At 40.7% G+C, this 20,764-nt stretch overlaps 1 protein-coding gene across 1 annotated transcript in view; it reads right to left on the bottom strand.

The window, feature by feature from the left end:
- Positions 1–20,764, bottom strand: part of Cmc1 (C-X9-C motif containing 1) — a 51,732-nt gene that overhangs the window by 16,619 nt on the left and 14,349 nt on the right. Inside the window, exon 2 of the mRNA XM_028767426.1 lies at positions 19,847–19,936. Coding sequence (XP_028623259.1) covers positions 19,847–19,936 — 90 coding nt within the window. The remainder of the gene's footprint in view (positions 1–19,846; positions 19,937–20,764) is intronic.

Raw genomic sequence — 20,764 nt, 5'->3', positions numbered from 1 at the left:
AGAGGAATGATGTAATTATAATTTCAAAAAATAAAATTATTATTAAAAAATAAAAGATTTGTAATCCTTCTCTTCTCTCTGTGCCTATGCCCCTTTCTCTCTTTCTCTCTTCCTCCCCTACACCACCTTTCCCCATGGCGACTTCCTTGGCCTTGGTCCTTGGGGCTAGTGACTGCCCACCTGAGAGCAGCTTCCCAATAAACCTGTCTTTAATATACATATTTTTAACAAAAAGGTTTGTAATAAACGCAGTCAGTTGAGTAAATATTACTCACTAGACTCTAGTTTCTAGAGCAGTAGAACGTAGAAACTCAATCTTCTTCTGCCAACTAACCTAAGCAACTAAGCCAACTAACCTAAGCATCAATGAAACTTCCCCAAGGTAAGAGAGGACTGAGAGCTTGGCTCAGAGCAGCAGCAGCAGCCTTGTCTCCAACAAGCCTTGGAGTAAGGATGGCAAGGACTGGCTGACAGGCTGGGGACTATCTAGTGTTACAGTCTGTCCCAAGAGCCTCTATTGGATGCAAGTCAATGAACACAAGTGAATTTTCTAAAGAGAAGACGGGGGCTGGCAACTGCTTAGTGACAGAACACGTACCTAGCAAGCATGAGGTCATGGCTGAGACTTCCCAGCACTGCAAAGCAGAGGCGGGTGGTAGCTGGTAGATCTATGACAGACAGAACGGAGGACGGATGAAAGTTCTAACTCAAAGATGTAAGGCTAAAGTGATTTATTCCGTTTCTAACAGTAACTGTAATGCTCTTAACAAATGGAGGTCTTCTGGAATCCTGCTGTATGTTGGCTTTAACTTGTGTACATTTCCATTCATTTCTTAGCTTGCAATTAAGAATTTTCTTTGTACTTTTGAAATGAAAGCACATCAGGTCCTAATTCCCAGGACTAGATGTCTACATAGAGTCCTTCTGCTCCACCTGCAACCTGTTTCTGTTTTAAAACAACTCCTTCAGGAACCACCCTATCTGCTGACACACCACACATTCTGTGACTTCCAGCCTCTGGAGATTTATTTGCTTGGTAAGCAGCATACCTACTTTATGAACAGAACTGTGCACATGGCTATGTTTCCTACACATGTTACTCTCAGTCTTCCCATCTTCAATACAGGGTATAAAACTGAGCCGAGGAAACATCCCCAGCACATTTCCAACAGATTTCACAGATTCTAACTCTGGATGGTGCTAGACTGAGTCCTACCACTGCTTTAAACATCTACATTGCTCTACCAGTGTCTACTTCCAGTACATATAAACTGAAAACCCTGGTTCAAACACTGAGGGCCCAAGCTATTATAAACACTAAATATTTTCTGCTATAGAGTATATCAGAAAGAATGTTTTCTATGATCCTAAGAGTCAAAATACACATTTAATAAGACATCTAATCCAACTTTTAGCCCAGGAAAACATTAAGCACAATCATAGGCACAAAGAATACAAATTCAGGTTTATGACGGAACATCAAGCGATGGACGGGAGTGTCTGCAGATAGGCTGCAGAAGACAAAGTTACTGGAGCTATAAATGAGGGACACATGAGCAGGAACACTGTGAAAGCAGACTGTGGCTGTGTGGGGAGCCCTCCCTGCAGTTCCTCACAGGCACTCTCCACAGGCTTATAAAGCCATGGTCTCATGGTCCTATAAAACGGAAAAGCTTTCAGGACTGGAGAGATGGCTCAGCAGTTAAGAGCACTCACTGCTCTTCCAGAGGTCCTGAGTTCAACTCCCAGCAACCACATGGTGGGCTCACAACCATCTGTAGCGGGATCTGTGTCTGAAGACAGCTGGTCTACAGCGTACTCATACATAAATGAATCTTAAAAAAAAAAAAGGAAAGGAAACATTTTCTATACCACTGTGGTAGAGATTTCACTGTAAATTCTTAACCACAGTGCAACCTTCAAATTTCTTGCAAATTCAGCTTGTCATGTTTTCAGCCTTTAGGGCTCTGGTAGCCACGTGGCACTCCTGAATAACCAATGATAAAGCTTCTGGATTCATCCCTTGTTAATGACACTGTACACAGACAGTTTCTATACCTAATCTAGCATCTAAAATTTTTGAAATCTCAAATAGGTGCCCCACAGCCCCCTTACCACAAAGGTACCAGGACCACTGTGCCATGTTCTTCCTCTTATTTGTAAATCCTATTACAACATTCTCCAACTCTGCCTAACACAAGACGTGAGAGATAAAAATATCTTTGTCCTCCACTGTTGACAGACAAGGATTCATTCTGTCTAACAGAAAGGACAAGCCACCCTGAACTGTGGCACACAGCACTCACTATTCTGTAAGTTAAAAAAGCAACTGTACAGAAATGCACACACAGTGGAGAGAAGAGCATGCTGTCTTCTGTGATCACAGCACCGAGACCCTCATGCTGCAATGCCCTGACCTCACCATGGACAGTTTGGATAGAGATCTGCTCCACACAGATGACCCTGACATCTACCATTTCAATGAACACACACCTGAGTTATGACAGAGGACAGTCCTGTGACATGACTACATAGGTAAATTAGGTAGATTTAATCTACAACCAAATTCAACACTCTATTAAGAAGAAAATCAACACGGTTTTGATTAAGATTGACTAGGTTCTGAAGTTAAAGAGGTACAGTTAGGTAGGTAGGTAGGTAGGTAGTTGGCTGGTTAGTTAATAGGTTGGTTGGTTTTTCAAGGCAAGGTTTCTCTGTGTAGTCCTGGATGTACTGGAACTCAGTCTGTTGAGCAAGCTGGCTTGAACTCAGAGATTCTCCTGCCTCTGTCTCACAAGTAACTAGGGTTAAAGGTTGTGCCACCACCTCCCGACTAAGAGGGGGTACTTTTAAAAGACATATTTTGGCCAGTTAAATGGTTCAATCTATAAAAGTGCCCATCACCAAGTCTGATGACTCAAGTTTGTATTTGGGATCCACATGGTGGAGAAAAAGTACTGATTCCTACAAGTCGTCTGCTGATCTCCAAACCATCACTGCCCTCTCCTCCTCTATACATAATAAACAAATGCAATTTTAAGGGGATTTTAATTGCAAGCCTAGAACCTACCACCCAAAGCCATGTTTCTTTGAAGGCTGCCTATTTCCAACAGTCTCAACCAGCCCCTCAAAGGTAACATGCCCATGTCCGTGATCTGGCTTCTTCACAGCTCTTCTTCTTAAACCCCGTGTGAAGATAATGTTTCTTGTGAAACTTTTCATCGGCACTGTCATCTCTCACAAAACAGACTGACTACTCGCAGCTCTGTTCAAGGAAAAGCTCTCTTCAGTACCAAGCACCCCATCCACCTTGTGCCCAAATGTGTCCTGATTTCAATCTCACAGTGCTGAGACAAGCAGAAGAAAATCACTTACATGAAACTAAGAGATGCGAATGTGTACCTGCTGTGTCCTCTTCCTTCAGAGTGACTACTAGCATCAGAGTCCTGGAGGACACCACTGTGTGCACAACTGGCACACAGAGAAGACCATGCTGAAGACTGACCTGAAACTCAATCCTAAAAGTACAGATAACCTGGGGGAATGAAAAGTGCAGCTTCTCAAGGACAGTGCAAATAACTAAAAATTTAGAAGTGGGCTTTGACTTGATAAGCCCGACAAGATTCAGTGAAGGAGGAAACCTATGGCAACAGGAGCAGCAACCTCAGCATCTCTGTGGCATCCTGGGAAGGGGCAGTCCACCCACATCCTCTTCTGGAGACATACCCTAGATGGACCATGACAGTGAGAACAGAGCCCACAGTGGACAAGCCAGGACTTGCAATCCTCATGGGGCGCACGTGAGATGACAGACATTATGTAGCCAGGAGAGAGATCCTACTGATTTGTGGCTTTAATGTAAGAGTTCAGGCTAGATCCTGAACAAGGTGGTGAGAGTCACTGAGCTGCATATCCCAGGAAGATCTAACTAGCAACAGAGTTCCAGATGAGACTAGATGAGAAAGAAAATCTCCCAGATGGAGAAAGACAGTCTGTGTGCTAACAGAACAGGTCAGGCAAAAGATGACCAAGATAATTCTGAGTAAAAACTGCAAAATACTAAATGCATAAACTTTTCCTCAGTGATTAATAATAATTTTTAAAAAAAACCCAAAACAGCTTTTAAACAACAAAAATTGCCTGGCTGCCACATACTAAGTGGAGAGCCGCATGCCACAAACCTCAAAGAGCAGTATCAGATTCTGGGCAAAGTAGACAGAACAGACCTCAGCCCCGGTTCTACTTCTAGGATGTGTGCCTTTAACAAATGTGTTAATATCCTCCTCGTTCTCAACAAAGCACTGAAGGCAGGTATACAGAAGTCTCAAAATCAACAGAAGGAAACAAACACAAGAAAAGCACTCACTACAAGACTTTGGCGGGCACAGCTAAACCACTGGGGGTATGCCTTTTTCAGGGATCCACACTTCCTAGAGAGGATGAGTCAAATGTAACCTAATGGGGAAAGAAAAAATCATTCCTAAAGGCTATAAACAAAAACACTGTGGTGTCTCCTGCCCCTGTACCCTCAAGGCTTCAAGAAAGTACTCAGTGCACCAAAGCCCTCACAAGAGCCCACGGGGAGGACAGACATCAAAAAAAAGGTGCAAATGTTAAAGAGCATTCGCTAGAGATGCTTCAGAAGCAGCAGGACCACTCTGCAAAGATGCCTTAGGAAAAGAGGGGGCATCTCAGCTGTCACACTGTATAAAAACTTACTAAATGCATAAATTCAGGGAAACTATTCTTCAAGGAATAGTTGACAAAGTGAGATGAAAAAGATCAGAAAAGAGACTGAAAGCCAAAAGCAATTCCTAGCAGCACAAATGCAGCAGAAACACAAAAGAGCAGTGTAGCCAAGAGTAAAATAAGGTGGGATGTTTTATAAAAATGAGTCAAAATAATTTCTGTAAACAGGAAAGAAGAAAGCAAAGCAAGGTATGGCCCGGACCGCCTCTGGGCAGCTCCCCAGGGTTCGAGCTCCTGGTGTGGTGTCCACCACGACAATGCCTCCCACACAGAGGAGAGGGGATACATGAACCCTCCCTATTGGCATCTAGCCAAAGAGTATGGGGAAGTGGATGCTGCCACTTCCATGATTAGTTACAAATGGCTGTGCTGTCTCTTTATACACGCTCTCTCCTCGGCCAGCTTTTGGTGGCACATACTGCTACGTGGAATAAAACAGAACTGACCAGAACTATGGCATAAATGTTGCCAACAACCATGGAGTAAGCAGATCCTTCCCAACCAGGCTCAGAGCTCCGAGAGCAACAGACGTGATAACCTAAGGCAACACGCACTTCTTTCCAAGGTCAGAGATAGCAAAAACAACTCCTTTTTAGGATAAAATTGTTTCATTTCCAATTTTGTGCCATAGAAATATGACAAGAGTTCAGTTGAAAATCTCAGGAGTATGGTGGTTAGCTCAAGGGTGTTTTTAAACCAGTGACAATGAGAAGCAAGCAAGATGGATCACAAATACTACGTTGAGGGTAGGGCAAGCAATGCATTTATGATTTCAAAAAATAATGTCAGTGTTAGTCAGTCGGCATTGTTCAAAATTAGATACACAGTCAAAACAGACATACTCATGCAAGCTTACTAATGTGTTTCATAATATCTTCATGATTAAGGATAGTACCATTCCTTAAATAAACACAAAAATGTTAAAATATTCTTTAATGATGCTTAGAAGCACTCCATGTTTTATAGTTTAAAAACTTAACTCTACAGTTAACTGTGCTATAGATTACATCTGTTTAAACTGAAAAAGAAAAAGCCAGCTCAAAAAATATAAACGTTAGAAGTGGCTTAAATATTTCAGTTGAATAAAGGGACTCATCAACAATCTAAACGAAAATAGGAGTGATTAAAAGCAGCCTAGTCTGAAACACATTCCGAAAGCACTGCTCTCTGAGACAGCCCTTCACTCAAGCAGTTCATATTGTGTGTAACCACAGCTTGCTACAGCTTACAACCTATAATATCAGGCATGACTTCTAAAAATAATCTTATCAGATCCACGTAAGGATGTGAGCATGCACACTTAAAACTTGGAAACTGTAAAGCTGGAATAAAAAACAAACAAACAAACAAAAACCCTTGTTGTGGACGGAACGCAGGCTTTGCACATGCCCAACCATGTTCACTGAGCTTGGTCCCCTGACACCAAGAGAACTGAAACTTCCTTTAAAAGTGGGAGCATCCACTATAGTCATCAGTCAGAATGGCCTCATAGGTTTATCGTGGAGGAATACTTGTTGCAAGTCTTTTAGCACAAAGCTACTTTTCTTGACAGACAGCTGAAGTTTCATTTTTCCTTAGTCATGATTAAAATGTTTAGATTCCTTGTTTCAACATTCTAAAACTTAATTTGGTATGTAGCACCTGTGGTTCAAGATTTCTTTTCAATACTGATTATAAAACTTAAAAATATTTTCAATTAGATCTTTGAAAAGATCTACAACTTTCCAAGTAAACTCTTAATATCTTATGTTCAACTTATGGTAATGGAAGAGAAGGGGCAGGGGATGCAGATAGCACCAGCACTGACCATCCTGTAGGACAGCCTCTATTTCCACCACAAGATGGAGAGAAAGTAAGTATATTTATGTATAGCAATACTATATACTACTTATTAAAATACTTGATATCACAGCTCATAATCAGAAACAGTAAAAACCCACTGTACAGCTTTGTAGGATCCTTCCAGGGATTAAAATTTTAAATACATACAAATTAACACAAAAAAAACCTTTTCCAAATGTTAATAACCACATGAGTTTTCACATCCAATACAGACATGTGCTTAAATATTCAAAACATTAACATATCTGCATACAAACTCCGTATGCACCACTTACACAGCCAAAGGTTAGCTAATACTTTCATTAAGGAAAAACAAATTGCTTCCCTTTCCAAACTCTCCAACTGTAGACGCTGTAGCCAGAGTGCAGCGGTCGGCACTGAGTAACAGTAGGCAGAGCCCAGGGGGAGGGAAGAACATGCCCATGAGAGTGGCTGGAACCAATGGACACATTCCTGATGACACCCCGGCCCCAGTCTTACAAACCTTACTCCCGAACTATTATGGGATATGGACAGTACACTAAATACACTAGATGATGGGTTGGTCACCAAGTAGTTCTTGAAAATTCCTAACTTGTTTGTTTAGGCACCCTGACAAAGGCATTTAATTAAAATATTACAAAGTATTAGGTGTGCTTTCACTTGTAATAATTACTGTAAACTAGGTTTTACTGCTAACTAGTCACAATCTACAGATACTGACAGTGCTCCTCTGTGCAGCAGAACCCTCTCCTGTCTTCTGAGCTCTAAGTTTTGCTTACTACCTTCCTTTTTTTTTTTTTTAAACATGGGCTGTGTTAAGACTGAACCCCTAGAGGGCAATGAAGCTCCACTTTTTACCTTCTAACATACTTGGTTTCTCCCCAGTTTATGGATACCATGACCTACTTCCTTACATCCTGGACCCTGTCCTTTAGAACAAAAAGGAACTGGCGAGGAAAAACGGGTATGTTGTGTACAGTAACGAAGATGTCAATGAACACATTAACAGAAAACTGATGAATGAGGAACATGGTACACAAGCCTCTTCCTGAGAACACATCACAAAGGAATATTTGAGTATTAACACTCAGTGGAAACTGGGTGTCAGATAGGAAAGAGATACTTAACGAGTCTATTTAATATAAATGCCTTGCATAACTTTACATTCATTAAATAACATCTTAGAATTTATAGAGGAAAAAAAAAGGGTGAGGAATCCAATTCCAATCGCAATTAACCCTATGTGAGCTACCCAAACATAATGCAGAATGGAGTTCTTTCAAAGTCCAAGAGCCAAGAAGTCTGCTGACTACCCACCAGTGAGGGAGCAATGCTGACACTCAAAATCCTGATGGGCAGGGGAAGCTGTTTCATCATTGTGAAAGTGTAGTATGGTATGTTTTGTAATGTTGAAACACTATCACCCAGAAAGACCACCAACCTATACAAGTCAGCAAAGGTATTTTAGAGTCTACCTTTTTTAGATACACTCTTAAAAACTGGGCATATACAAGCCTAAAACATACGTAAGTATCTATAGAGCAGCACAACTGAATGAGCCAGGAACAGGCTATAAGAACATGGTAAGAAAGTCATACTTTGTTGTCATCTGTATCTCTACAGTGCTGGGGATTGAAGGCAGGTCCTCACACGTTTAGGTAACTACCACTGAGCTGGATCCCTCACCCAGGTTTCAAAGACAGGGTCTCCCTGTATAGACTGGATTTAAACTCAGGATTTTCCTGCCTCAGTCTCACAAGTGCTGGAATTACAGACCTGCACCACAACTCCTGGTAAGTTATATGTATTAAGGCCCAAAAGAAAATCTTAAATCACCAACTCTTATATATGTACTAGAACAAATTTATCACTCAAACCATGAGCAGTTTCAGGATGGGATGGGATGATGAGCGTATTATTCTTTCCCTGCAGGAAAGCTTACCAGTGCCTTCTTATTTCCAGGGATAGAACCATCTATTATCTCTCGAAAAAAAAAATACACACACACACACACAAGCTGGTTCAATACCCTTCCTCTAAGCCACAATAATTGCTTCCACCAGATTTATAAATTATATCTTACATCCATGTGTAGCTTCCAAACACAGGAAACTAATTAGAAATCAAATCAACCTCTGGCCGGGTATAGTGACAGACACCTTTATTCCTGGCACACAGTACATGGGAGGCAGAAGCAGATGGATCTCTTCTGTGAGTTCGAGGCCAGCCTAGTCTACAAAGCAAGTCCAGGACAGCCAGGGGTCTGTTACACAGAGAAACCCTGTCTGGGGGGTTGGGGAAGAAAAAGAAAAGAAAAAGAAATCAACCACCATGGATAAAACTTGGTAAATCACTGAACAAACTGATAGAAGCCAGGGAGGGAGATGTGACTGAAGCTGGTGGGGCTTCTGAGCTACTCCAGTAAGAGTAGATATCAAGTGTCTAAGATAACAAGCTGATGATTTACGGTTCTAAGAGTATCTTGGCAAGCTCACTTGCTAAAAGAAGTTAAAAGCTGGCCTAGACTATCTGTATCTCAATCTCTATGAATAAAACAAGGGAAGTCAGACTGCAGAAACCCAGCAACTCTACACACACCAAAACTAACAGCAACAATCACAACAAAAAACAACCAAAAGGTGTGTGTGTAGACAAAAGTAGTCGTGCACCTGGGTCACTGGAAAACTGTCGTCCTGGGCTGCTGCTCTGCGCTGCTTTACAGAGAGATGCTACTCCTTTCCCACCATCCTACTGTTTCTCGCTCACCTCACCTCAGCGCCTTGTTCTTGGTGTGGAAAAATGTTTGAATACTCACTGGTAGGCTTTGTTGCTGTTGTTGCTTTTTCCTTTCATTCCCATTTAAGTTTATGTACAGTGAGGGATGTGGGCCACTGATGTGACCTGGGTACGTGACATCACAAGGACTGAGTGAGTTCTACTGTATAGATATAACACGTTGCAGGTCACCATCTAAACTCAGGTCATCAGGAAAGACGTAAGGAGAAAATACAGCATGGGAAAAAATGCCATGATGTCTTCAACCGGAGCTATGAGTAAGATATGAAAATCATTGGGTAGTAATAAAATAAATTATAATTCAATCACATGTAATTGGCCATACTGCAGTTCCTTAAGGCCAAGTTAGAAAGAAAGGAATGGGGTCATGGTTTTACAACATCAAAAAGCATGATTGTTGAGACCCTCAATGAGATTAGATGCTTTTAATTTCCAAAATTTTTAGTTTCAAAGCTAAACATAAGTATCCCTATGGAGGTTATGGCAAGCAATGAGTGCTACACAATCCTACATTTACCTTTGTATCTTATGCTGATACACTTACAACTCAGGCTGTAGGGATTGTTTAACTTCTCTGAAAAAGGGCCTAGACTTCCAAATAAAGCACTGACTTTTCAAAGCCAGCTTGTTCTGCTTGTAGGAGTGATTTAAAAAGAAAAAGAAACAAAAAAGAAAAAAGAAAGGGAAAGAAGAGCTATGCCCAACTGAGCTTGTACTGAATTGGAATAAAGGGCTCCTGATGATCCACTGAAGGTGTGCTTTTCTGATTCAAATTGTGTTCTCTGTATCAATCCAGTTTTACCTAAGGTGAGTATAAAGTATAAAGTACACTGGAAAAAAAGCAACTTTGAAGGCTGTGCTTCACTTTGATTATAGACAGGCCTTGGGTCTTAGGCAATATCACATGAAACAGCTGAACCAGAAAAAGTCTTTGTAATAAACACAGGGCGAGGTTCACAATGTCAAAAGGAACTTGACCCTGTGTATGTGATGATCTGGAGATGTATGAGGATGTGGAATACTTGCAAGTCACATCAGATTTTCTTGGCCTTTGCTAGTACAAATAGTTGAACTGTGGAAAGACATCAAATAATAGAGGTTTCGTTTGTTTGTTTGTTTGTTTGTTTGTTTGTTTTAGCACAACTGTCATTAAAACTGAACTTCAAAGGTTATGGTAAAGCCTCAAAGGGATGAGAAAGTTCAATCTACAAAAGTATGACTATTCATTTTATATACTGTTGCTGTAGTCGGTTACTCTAATCTCCCTCTGGTGGCCCAGCACGTGTTTCGTGCTACTCTCCCCAATGCTCTGAATTCTCCAATGAAAGACAGACACACACACAGACACACACACACACATATACATACACAGCCTTCTATTTGAATATGCCTTAAACAGCTCAATGGCTGGGCCACTCACAAACTTCCACATTGCTATTGCCTCCCCTCCACTACTCCTGAATTATTACTTACTAAAATCTATATCCCATCTTCGCTACCCTAGACCAAGTCGATGGGGTTCCCTGCGGCCACTCTCCCCCAGCGCTTACATGACTGTATGCTTTCCCTTTTGCAGCTCTCAAGCCTGGTCCTTCTGCCTCCCTGGCATGGCAGTACTGAATCGTTCTTCCCTCAGTTCCCTTGCCCAGAAAATCTAAAATCCCGCCTCTGTCTACCTGCCCAGCCATTGGCAGCTGGCAACTTTATTTACCAATTAGAACCAACTGGGGGCAGGGACCCACAGCCTCTTACCTGTGGGATTCTCATGCAGTTTGGGGGAACCCAATTAACATAATACAAGCAATAAACCAAATCAGCAACAATACATGGTTGTTAAAATGCAGATTTAAACATGTTTACTGGGAGGACAGTATGACAATATGAAATTTTATATTATATGCACAGAAATCAGCTGTCAATAACTTAAAAAAAAAAAAACCCAGTGTAATCCCACCCTTCCCTTTTCCCATGGGGGACAAGTTCCAAGACACCTCTGGATGCCCTCACCTATAGCTAGAATCAAAACCTTTGAGAAGGTATGGTTTTCTTCTTTCATGCCCTGAGTGCTGTATACAGTGCCAATGTTAATGTGCCTTCCAAACGTGAAGCCTGCTGCCTTCTTTGTAGCACCACTCTTGCATTTGGGAACCACTGTTAAAGGGGGTACTTGAGTGAAGCACTGTACTGCACTGCTAGTCAGTTAGTACTTGAAAGTACAGAAAGTACTACTAAGTAACTAAGGGGTGGGTAGTTCATATCAGTTTAACATTACTGAACTGTAGCTATGCTAGTAACTTAAACCTCACAAAGTGATATCATGAATAAAGAACTATTGACTATATGCTAATGTTAGTGTCTTAGTCAAAGTTTTATTGCTGTGAACAGACACCACGATCAAGGCAACTCTTATAAGGACAACATTTAATTGGGGCTGGCTTACAGGTTCAGAGGTTCAGTTCATTATCAAGGTGGGAACATGGTGGCATCCGGGCAGGCATGATGTGTGAGGAGCTGAGAGTTCTACATCTCTTTCCAAAGGTAGACAGGAGATGACTCACTTCCAGGCTGCTAAGGCAAGGGTCTTAAAGCCCATGCCCACAGTGGCACACTTCCTCCAACAAGGCCACACCTCCTAATAGTGCCACTACCTGGGCCAAGCATATTCAAACCACCACATTTAGCAATTCTTAAACCTTAAGACTTCTTAGAATTTAGAAACTTAAAATGCCTCATTTAAAAATCTGACAAATCTTGACAAATCATGTCTTTAGAGAAGATAAAGAACAATGCATACCTAGAACAGCGATGAAAATCGAAGACCACATCACAGGCAGTGCTACCTCACAGCTGATGCATCTACGTACGTGCATCAGCCCAACACTCTTCATCTGAGAAAAGAATGAGACACAGCCCTGGAGAACAAACACCACTGCCTGCCACTACCAATCAGCAAAATCTAGCTTCAAAAGAATGCGCAGAGCCAAAACTTTAAAAAAATGTTTTATCAATGTCCGGCATTCTGCTGTAAGACCGCTCTTTCCTTTTATTTGTAAAGTCAAGCTTGGCGCTGCATGCCTGTAATCCAAGCACTAGAGAAGCTGAGTCACAAGGAGAGTGGTTCAAGTCTTCCCTGAGCTACATAGCAAGACTGTGTCGTTAAAACCAATTCTATTTGTATTTTTTTATAAATCAAATAGAGAAAAGAAGGAAGGAAGGAAAAAAGAATCCATATGCTCTTGATTTCTATTAAGAATCCAACTTCTTTTCTCTTTTTTTTAAAACAGTACTCAGATAGCTTATCCAAATCAGTGAATTCTAGGTTCAGTGAGAGATCCTGTCTCAAAAAAAAAACAAGGGACACTCAATATCACCTGACCTCTAGATGCACACATACCTAAACATGCACACACACACACACACATACACAAACACACACCTTTTGATTTCCAAATTCTATGAATTAAAAGCAACATATTTTTTTAATTTCTAAAGAAACATTTAATTATCTATTTGGCCTTATTACCTTTTTACAATAAAAGAAAAGTTGATAAATGCAAAAACATTTCTAGAAAATTTAGAAAATAAAATTCAAATCATCAGCATTACCAGCATTTAGAAACAGCTACAAATGTTTTCTCATGACGTTGCCATTCATAGCATTTATCATAATTGTAAGTATTTACTTGATAACCATCTCTTGCCACACTATGTACTATCTCTTACACACTCCAGAACAATAAGGAATAAATGCCTTTCAGACATATTTAAGTAGATATTTACACTATACACATAGTTTGGTATATAATAAATGTTTATCATTAGCTATTTTAGTAAATCCTTCCTACATTCTTAAATTTTAAAAAATTTGATTAAACTGTGGTTAGAAAAATCTTTCCATGAAGTGCCTACATGTCTTTGGCCTCATGAGTCACGTGATCACCACTGCAGCTATGTGGTGTAAGCAGTAGCGCTGCATGCAGAGACAGCAGCAGAACAGACTTCACCATCAGTGTTGTCATGGGTCAGCCCCTCAACAACAACTCACCACTGCCACTGGTCTCCCCACCAACCAAGGAGACTTACTATGCACTAACTGTACGTGCACAAGAGAGTCTATTTATTCTAGTCAATATATTTTAGAATTTTGTAGAAAAAAGTCTTTTTAATATTTTAGAACAGATACACAAGATTTCTTATTACACTATATTTTAGTCAAAATACCAAGTTTACAAGTGTTGGGCTTTGTTTCCCTGGGAAGAATGCAATCACTGCAGGAGGATCATCAGGTAGCATAAGCAAAGTGTGATCTTTAACAGATTTTAAATACAAGGGCGCAGTAGTGTTTAAAGACTATAACTAATTTTGGATTAATTTCTCATAAGATGAAAGGATTTAAGTCTATTACAAGAAAATAATTAAAAGTTGATGTTTAGGAATACCAGGATAATAAAAACTTGTTAATGAAGTAGTGGCATAAAAGTGATACCGTATTTTATAATGATGTTTATTCATTGTAACAATGCTGGTAAGTTTTAAGACATGCATTTCTTTGCTGCTAAGTTCAAATATAGACTTTCCACACCGATATTTATCTTCAAGGATTAGCTGCACACATCATTTGTTTAGAATATTGTACTCCCGGCTGGGAGGCAGCACAGTCAGTAAAGAGCTTGCTGCGAAAGCGTCAAGAGCCGAGATAGGAGCCCCAGCATCCATAGTAAAAGGCCAGGCATGCTGCCATACGCCATTAATCCTAGCACTGGGAAGGCAAACAAGAGGTCACTCGTACTTAGGACCAGCTAGTCTTATCCACTTAGTGACTTCCGCAGTCAGTGAGAACCTGTATATCAGAAAACAAAGTGGAAGCCACCTCATTTCTGTCTTCCATATGCACAGATCTGCACATACACATACATACCCCTTCCCATAAACATATACATGTATAAATCATATAAACACAAAAATAAAGTAAGCAAAAAATCAAACTCAGCTGCTTAGACAAAAGTCCCTTGTTAATATTCCCATCTAAATATTAAAAGTATTAAAAGCTGTCATTTACTTCTGAAACCACAATATTTCAGGGTGTCCATGTCTAAGTACATACAGCAATCACAATAAGCCATAAGGCTGAGTGGAGGAGGCCTGAGCTTACAACTCCAACAGCTAGGTCGATGAACAATGACCACCCTTACCTCTTTTCAGTTATTATAAAAATTAATTCAGTTGTATAACATCAGGCCTCCTAAGCAAGGCAAGAATGCTGCTAATGAACTTTTACTCCATCCATTCACAGAACAGAGGCAACAGCACGCCTGGCACTGTGGCTATCCCTGGAGAGCTCACTGTCAAGGCTGGCTCTTAACTCACATCTGAGAACCTGGACTTGGGGAATGTTCCCACCACTATGCAATTGATCAGAGTGGCTTAGTAAGCTCAAGTTGTTTGTACGAGTGGTCTATGCTGAACAACCACTTTCTTTCCGAGAATCTGAAATCATGGTACCCGCTACGCACCAGTTGCCCTCAAACCCAACTCCCAGTAAAAATTCTGTGGATGGAGTCTTTAATAAACTTCCCTGGTAGACAGAGCCACAAGCATCCACAGGGCTCTACGTCTCTCTGTAACTCTTAAACAGCACCGTCATCTACGTTAAAGATGCTCATTGTACTGGGGGCACATGCCGACAGTCGGAAGGTGTGTCAGTTAAGACTGGCAAACAGGTGGAAATGGCAAGAAGACGGTATGACAAATATAGTGTGGCAAATGTATGGGTTAAACCACAACGGAAAGAAAAGGTACAGGCAGCTTCAAGTGATGCAGTAAGGGAGAGAGAGGTGATCACATGCATGCAGTTTTAACTGCTTGGGACTCAAGGTCTTCAGACTGTTCTCCCTGAAGATTTCCTAAGGAGGTTCTCACACGCTCCTCCTTGACTGTCTTTCCCGTCAGCTCACACAGCACTACAGATTGGCTTAAGCGTGTGTTGCAGCTGTGGGTGACAGAAGAAGGCAAGCATTCGATCAGCTTCTCTCTACATACATACAGCTGTACTGTACTGTACTGTAGTGCACTGTACAGTAGTGCTCCAACCATGTTCCAAGCACACAGCAAGTCATACTGCTCGGTGCTTTATGTTTGCTCCTTTAGGCTGCATTTCTACTTTCTAGCCAAAAGATCAAGACGACAACCACATAAACACAGGCTAAAACAAGGTAAAAGAAGACCCAAGGCTGGGCTAAAGAGCATTATAGGCCACTGCTGAAACAAGTAAAAGAGAAAGTGTTATTATTTTTAAAACAAACATCATAATACAACATAGAAATTTGTATCAAATGTCAACTATGCACTGGAAAAGCCAAGAAACATTACAAGGGATTTAACTGCGGTCTCCTGAAAACAGTTAGCAATTCTAGAACCATGACTGAAGGAGTAATAAGGCCTCATCACGGGTGTCAGGAAGGAATTCTGATTGGGCTTGGGGGAAGGGGTGTGTCTAGAAAGTCATCCCCTGGGGTTTCCCTTCAGTCCCATCCTGTGTGCTGTGCGGTGAGGCCAGCTTGCAGACCACAGTCATTTGTTCTAGTGCCTTTTCTCAAAAGCACTGATGCCACTGGCAGAGGAGGCAACTGCTATAAAGTTGAGTTTTCTTTTGATATAAAAGTGTTACAAACTTGTCAATGCGTACACAAATAAGATCAGAATTCTGTTTCTTTCTAACATCTGTATCAACTCCTCTTACATAATCAAAGTTCCAAAGTCAAGATGGTAATAAGTACATGTTGCTAGTAAAAAAACAAAAAAACAAAAAAAAAAAACCTACACATATGCCTTTGTGCTTCTTACTTTATACAAGTGTAAAGTGCACATGCACACACATACATTTTAGATAAGGTTTCACTCTATAGCATATGTTAGTCTCAAACTCTGGATACACCAGCCTCCATCTCCCAAGTACTGGGATTTCCAGACATGCACCATCATGTCCAGCTTACAAATACAGAGCCAGGCATGGTGACATGTACCTTTAATCCCAGATTTAGGGGGTATACATAATCAAAATCACATAATTGTATATTAAATTTTATTACTTCAAAATGCAATAGTGAAACATTTTAATTGTTAGCTATTATTTAGAAGCAGTTTTATTGCTCTAAACCTCAGATGAAATGTGCAACTTAGAATAAATCAGGGGAAAGTAAAGCCTACCAGTGCACACATAACAAAGGTACTGTAGGAGCTGGTTAAAAATCAGAATGAGGAGAGTGCCGGTAAGAACCCAGCAACCTGGCTGAAACCGATACTCATTAGGGTACTCTTCACACCAATAGAGCCATTTGGACTCTGTGGTCTTTATCAGCGTCCCAGCTGGTAATGGTTGAAGGTTAATGCCTTACCCCATTCTGTTCAATTTTCTACCCTAATTAGCCCTCCAAATCTATAGCTGTGAGTACCAAGTGTCTGTGCTCAAAGGAAACTAATTAATGCTAGCAAATTAGATCAAGTCCAAAGATCCAACAGGCAAACTCTTAGTTAAACGCTCCCTGTTAATAGGAAGTGTAGCTGTCAGTGGCTGCTGAGGACTCTAGCAAAGCACTCGGCTTTCACTGAGACTGAGTGATTCGTCTCTCTGCCCCTAGAAAAGCGTCCACCTCCTTCACAAACCCAAGCCGCTGGCAGTCTGACCCGGTTCTCACAACCAGCTGGGCTGAAAAGACATGGAAAGAAATTAAACAGAAAAGCTCTCCTCCATAGCAATGTTTCAGGCATTTAGCAGAAAGTCAGGTCGCTTATGAAAATTCCTCTATCTTTATCTAGGAGCCACACAATTAGCATATGCAGGGTCCTTAGTGAACTCCTCTGATCACTTAACAAGCAGACTACAAGCACACATAAATGACAATGTCCTGGCTCCAACCTGTGACTACGGCTCTGCCTCAGCACAGCCCTGAGGGCGGACTAACACTACTATGCACTCCTGTCCCAGGAGCAGATGAAGACTACGGAGAATTATCTGTCTATAAAATAATTTTACCTTCTAAACACTTTCTTGGGAACAGCCTTTAAAAAGTCAATATTTAAATACTCAAAAATCAATCACAGCATACTTTCTAGTAACAGAAAAATCATTAAAATAATCTCAATGAATCTCAAATTCTAAGATGCTTTTAAAAGTGTTTTTATATTTATTTGCCTATGTATTGTAAACGTGCATGTTTTGTGTTTGTAGGGGCATGTGCAGGCTTATGTGTCAAGGTGTGATTTCAAGAGGTCAGAGGACAACTTATGGGACCTGGAGATGAAATTCAGGTTCTCGGGCTTAGTGGAAAATGCCTTTATCACTGAGCCATTCTCCAGCGACCACTAAGATGCTTTTACTAGTCAAAACACTGTGATTGTTTAAAACCAAATCTTAACATGCTAAATAACTCAATTTTTGACAAAACATGAAACTGCATTATTTTCCACCACTATAACGTAGTCACTGTAAAGCACAGATATTTTATAGTCTTCTCTTTACCTCAGAAATCAAAACAGTTTCACTTTCTAAAAGTAAGTTTGGTACAGAAACCCAAAGTCACGCAGTTATTTTGCATTTTCATCGGAATCTTACCAGGAAAGTTAACAAAGAACACTTAGCTAGCTCTCCTGCACTCAAAGTGTCCCAGGAGAGTGGGCTACAAAACAGAATCAAGGAAAGAAAAATGCACTCTGGATTGGGGTTCTTGTAACAAATCTATTTCCCTAGTAGTGGAAAGTTTTACTTCAATACTTTATTACACTTTCAGGATTTCTCCTGCAACGCCTGAATGAGGATGTGTTTTGAAAAGTCCCATGAGGCAAGTGGAGAGCTGCCTCTTGGGATTGTTAGTGTGACACCTGCCAATGCCAGATGTGCCCTGAACCCTGCAGGTGCCAATGGGCTAATTTCTCCTGACACCTGGGGTGGGAGAGCTGAAGGAAGGTACCCTGATTAAACAACTAATCTCCAGTGAAAGCAAGAGCAATATCACAGGATGACTTTTAAATTACTAATTGATAGAGGATTTCAAATATAATAGTCATACAAATCACTCAATACAAGCAGCACAATGCTACCATGGGACTATTTCTGTCTTACGACTTCCACTGTATTGCAGAAGTCAATTCCAGGGCTGAAGGAAGAGGAGAAAAAGGTCCCTAGCACATTCACTTTTTTGACAGTCATAAAACTATAGTTGACACAGCCTGATTCCCCAGAAAGAAACCTGCAGTGATCTGGGACGCAATTCTCTCACTAAAAATTACTGTTGTGCTTGGACAAAGGTGACTGTGGAAAAAGGGAATGGGAGTGGGAGATGGAAAAATAGCCTACATTATCTCAGCACAAAAGAAAAAAAATGAAAGGGAGGGAGAGAGGAAGGGAGGGAGGGAGGGAGGGAGGGAGGGAGGGAGGGAGGGAGGGAGGAAGGAAGGAAAGAGGCTTCTGTTTATTTTTATTTTATTTGTTATGAGTGTTCTGCCTATACGTCCATCTGTGCACAGAATGCATTTCTGGTGCCCAACAAGACAAAAGAGGGTATGATATGCCCTGGACTGGAGTTACAGACAATTATGACCATCCACATGAGTGCTGGGACACACTAGGTCTCTGCCAGAATAACCAGCACTCTTTAACCACTGAGCCATCTCCCCAGCTCTATCAGCAAAATTTTACTGCTTTTTTTTAAATGGCCATTCCAAGAGGTAGATTATGTTTAAAGACATCTCTACAGTACAGTTCCCACCTACTTTTCTAACAGCCCACACACTGCAGACCTATGGTGGCCCCATTGTAGTTATCACAATCACTGTATGTGCATTTTACCAGAAGACTACATATCAGTCAACAACGTTTCTAAAATCACCACATGGAAGAACAGTACTGTGAAAAGCATCTTCAAAGACATGCATGTGTGGGCACCCCTACATGCATTTACATAAGCAACTTCTACTTCAGAGCACAGGACAAAGCAGAAAACACACAAAGCAAATTCTGATACACTGCAAGCTCAAGCAAGACTCTCCTCGTAATGCAGTGATGTGACATTGAGGAAAACGGTCACTGTGTGAGTCTGTGTGCACACATTACAACAGGTTGTCTGTGTGTGCACACATTACAACAGGCTGGCAGCTGCCTCACAGGTATACATTAGGTCTGATGTTTCTTCTTCCCCTCTCAAAATTAACAAAATGACTCATTTCTCCTGAACATTCACATCAAGTTTTTCTCTATAAAACTACACTTTCGGGAAGAAGGGAGTTTGTTCCCAGGTTGGAGGGATGCTTTTAAATTGTAAATGAATGGAATACTGAAAGCTGGGATGCTAGTATCTCAGTGCAAGTGTGAGAAGCAACTCATACATATTAATTCACTCTACTTGACTTTGAGTCTAAGGATTAAATTCACATCATATTATCACAAATGAGTTTGATCTTTGTATGAATATATGAATCTTACCTTCAACTTGTTCAGAACACCTTTCTCTGGCCTTTTCTCTCATTATCTTTGGGATCAGAACATCTTTCTCAACATGTCTGAGATGCTGCTCTGAAAAATGAAATTTCATGGTAGTTTCAAGTCAATAACCAGATAGGAAAGAAATTAACATTCTAGTTTATTTAAAAATAAAATCCTAAGTAAATATGCTTTAAATGGCTCTTTTACCACTGGATAAAGTTGTGATTATTTTAATTACTATAAATCATTCTAGGTATTTTTTATATAAAAGAAAAAAGGAGGGTCACAAGCAACATCTTTCTAAAACTCTGCAAATTTTACTGCGATATTTCCCTGACAATGTAGTCTACTCAGACTGGCACAAATTTAAAGTCTAGATCTCATTTTCTTATAATGGAATTTGCATATGTTTTGATCTTTACAGATACTGAGACACTGAGATAGATGAATAGGTACAAAATTAAAAGATACATGAGAAGAACCATGCCCTACCTTGAGGACAAGTGGTGGCCTAAGAAATACATAACTAGCTGAGAAAAAAACAAAACTGGAGGAGCCTATGAAATTATGCAAGATTTCTGTGCCCTCTAAGCACACCATCTACCATGGGCTGAAACTACAAACTCAGCAACTACAGCCACAAGCCACATGCTTCCTAAATTCTGAGAGCACTGGAAAACAAAGGAGTGATTGCCTTATACTACCATACTACCACAGGAATCCAAAAGACAAAAGGCAGGTGAAGTCTGATTAAAAGAGACGGCCATACTTCCATGAGTACCCCCAGGAAAACTGATGCCAAAGTGGACATTACTACTCCATGTAGAAGCTACCTGTGGCCTAGGCAGAAATTACAGGCTAATAACCTTCTACTGCTGTCATACCACAGAGTGACAAAAAGGCATTTAACCCTCAAAG

This window comes from Grammomys surdaster, unplaced genomic scaffold, assembly GCF_004785775.1.
Source record: "Grammomys surdaster isolate TR1022 unplaced genomic scaffold, NIH_TR_1.0 172, whole genome shotgun sequence".
Taxonomy (NCBI): domain Eukaryota; kingdom Metazoa; phylum Chordata; class Mammalia; order Rodentia; family Muridae; genus Grammomys; species Grammomys surdaster.
The sequence above is the reverse complement of the archived record's forward strand: the minus strand, read 5'-3'. Positions and strand labels throughout refer to the sequence as shown.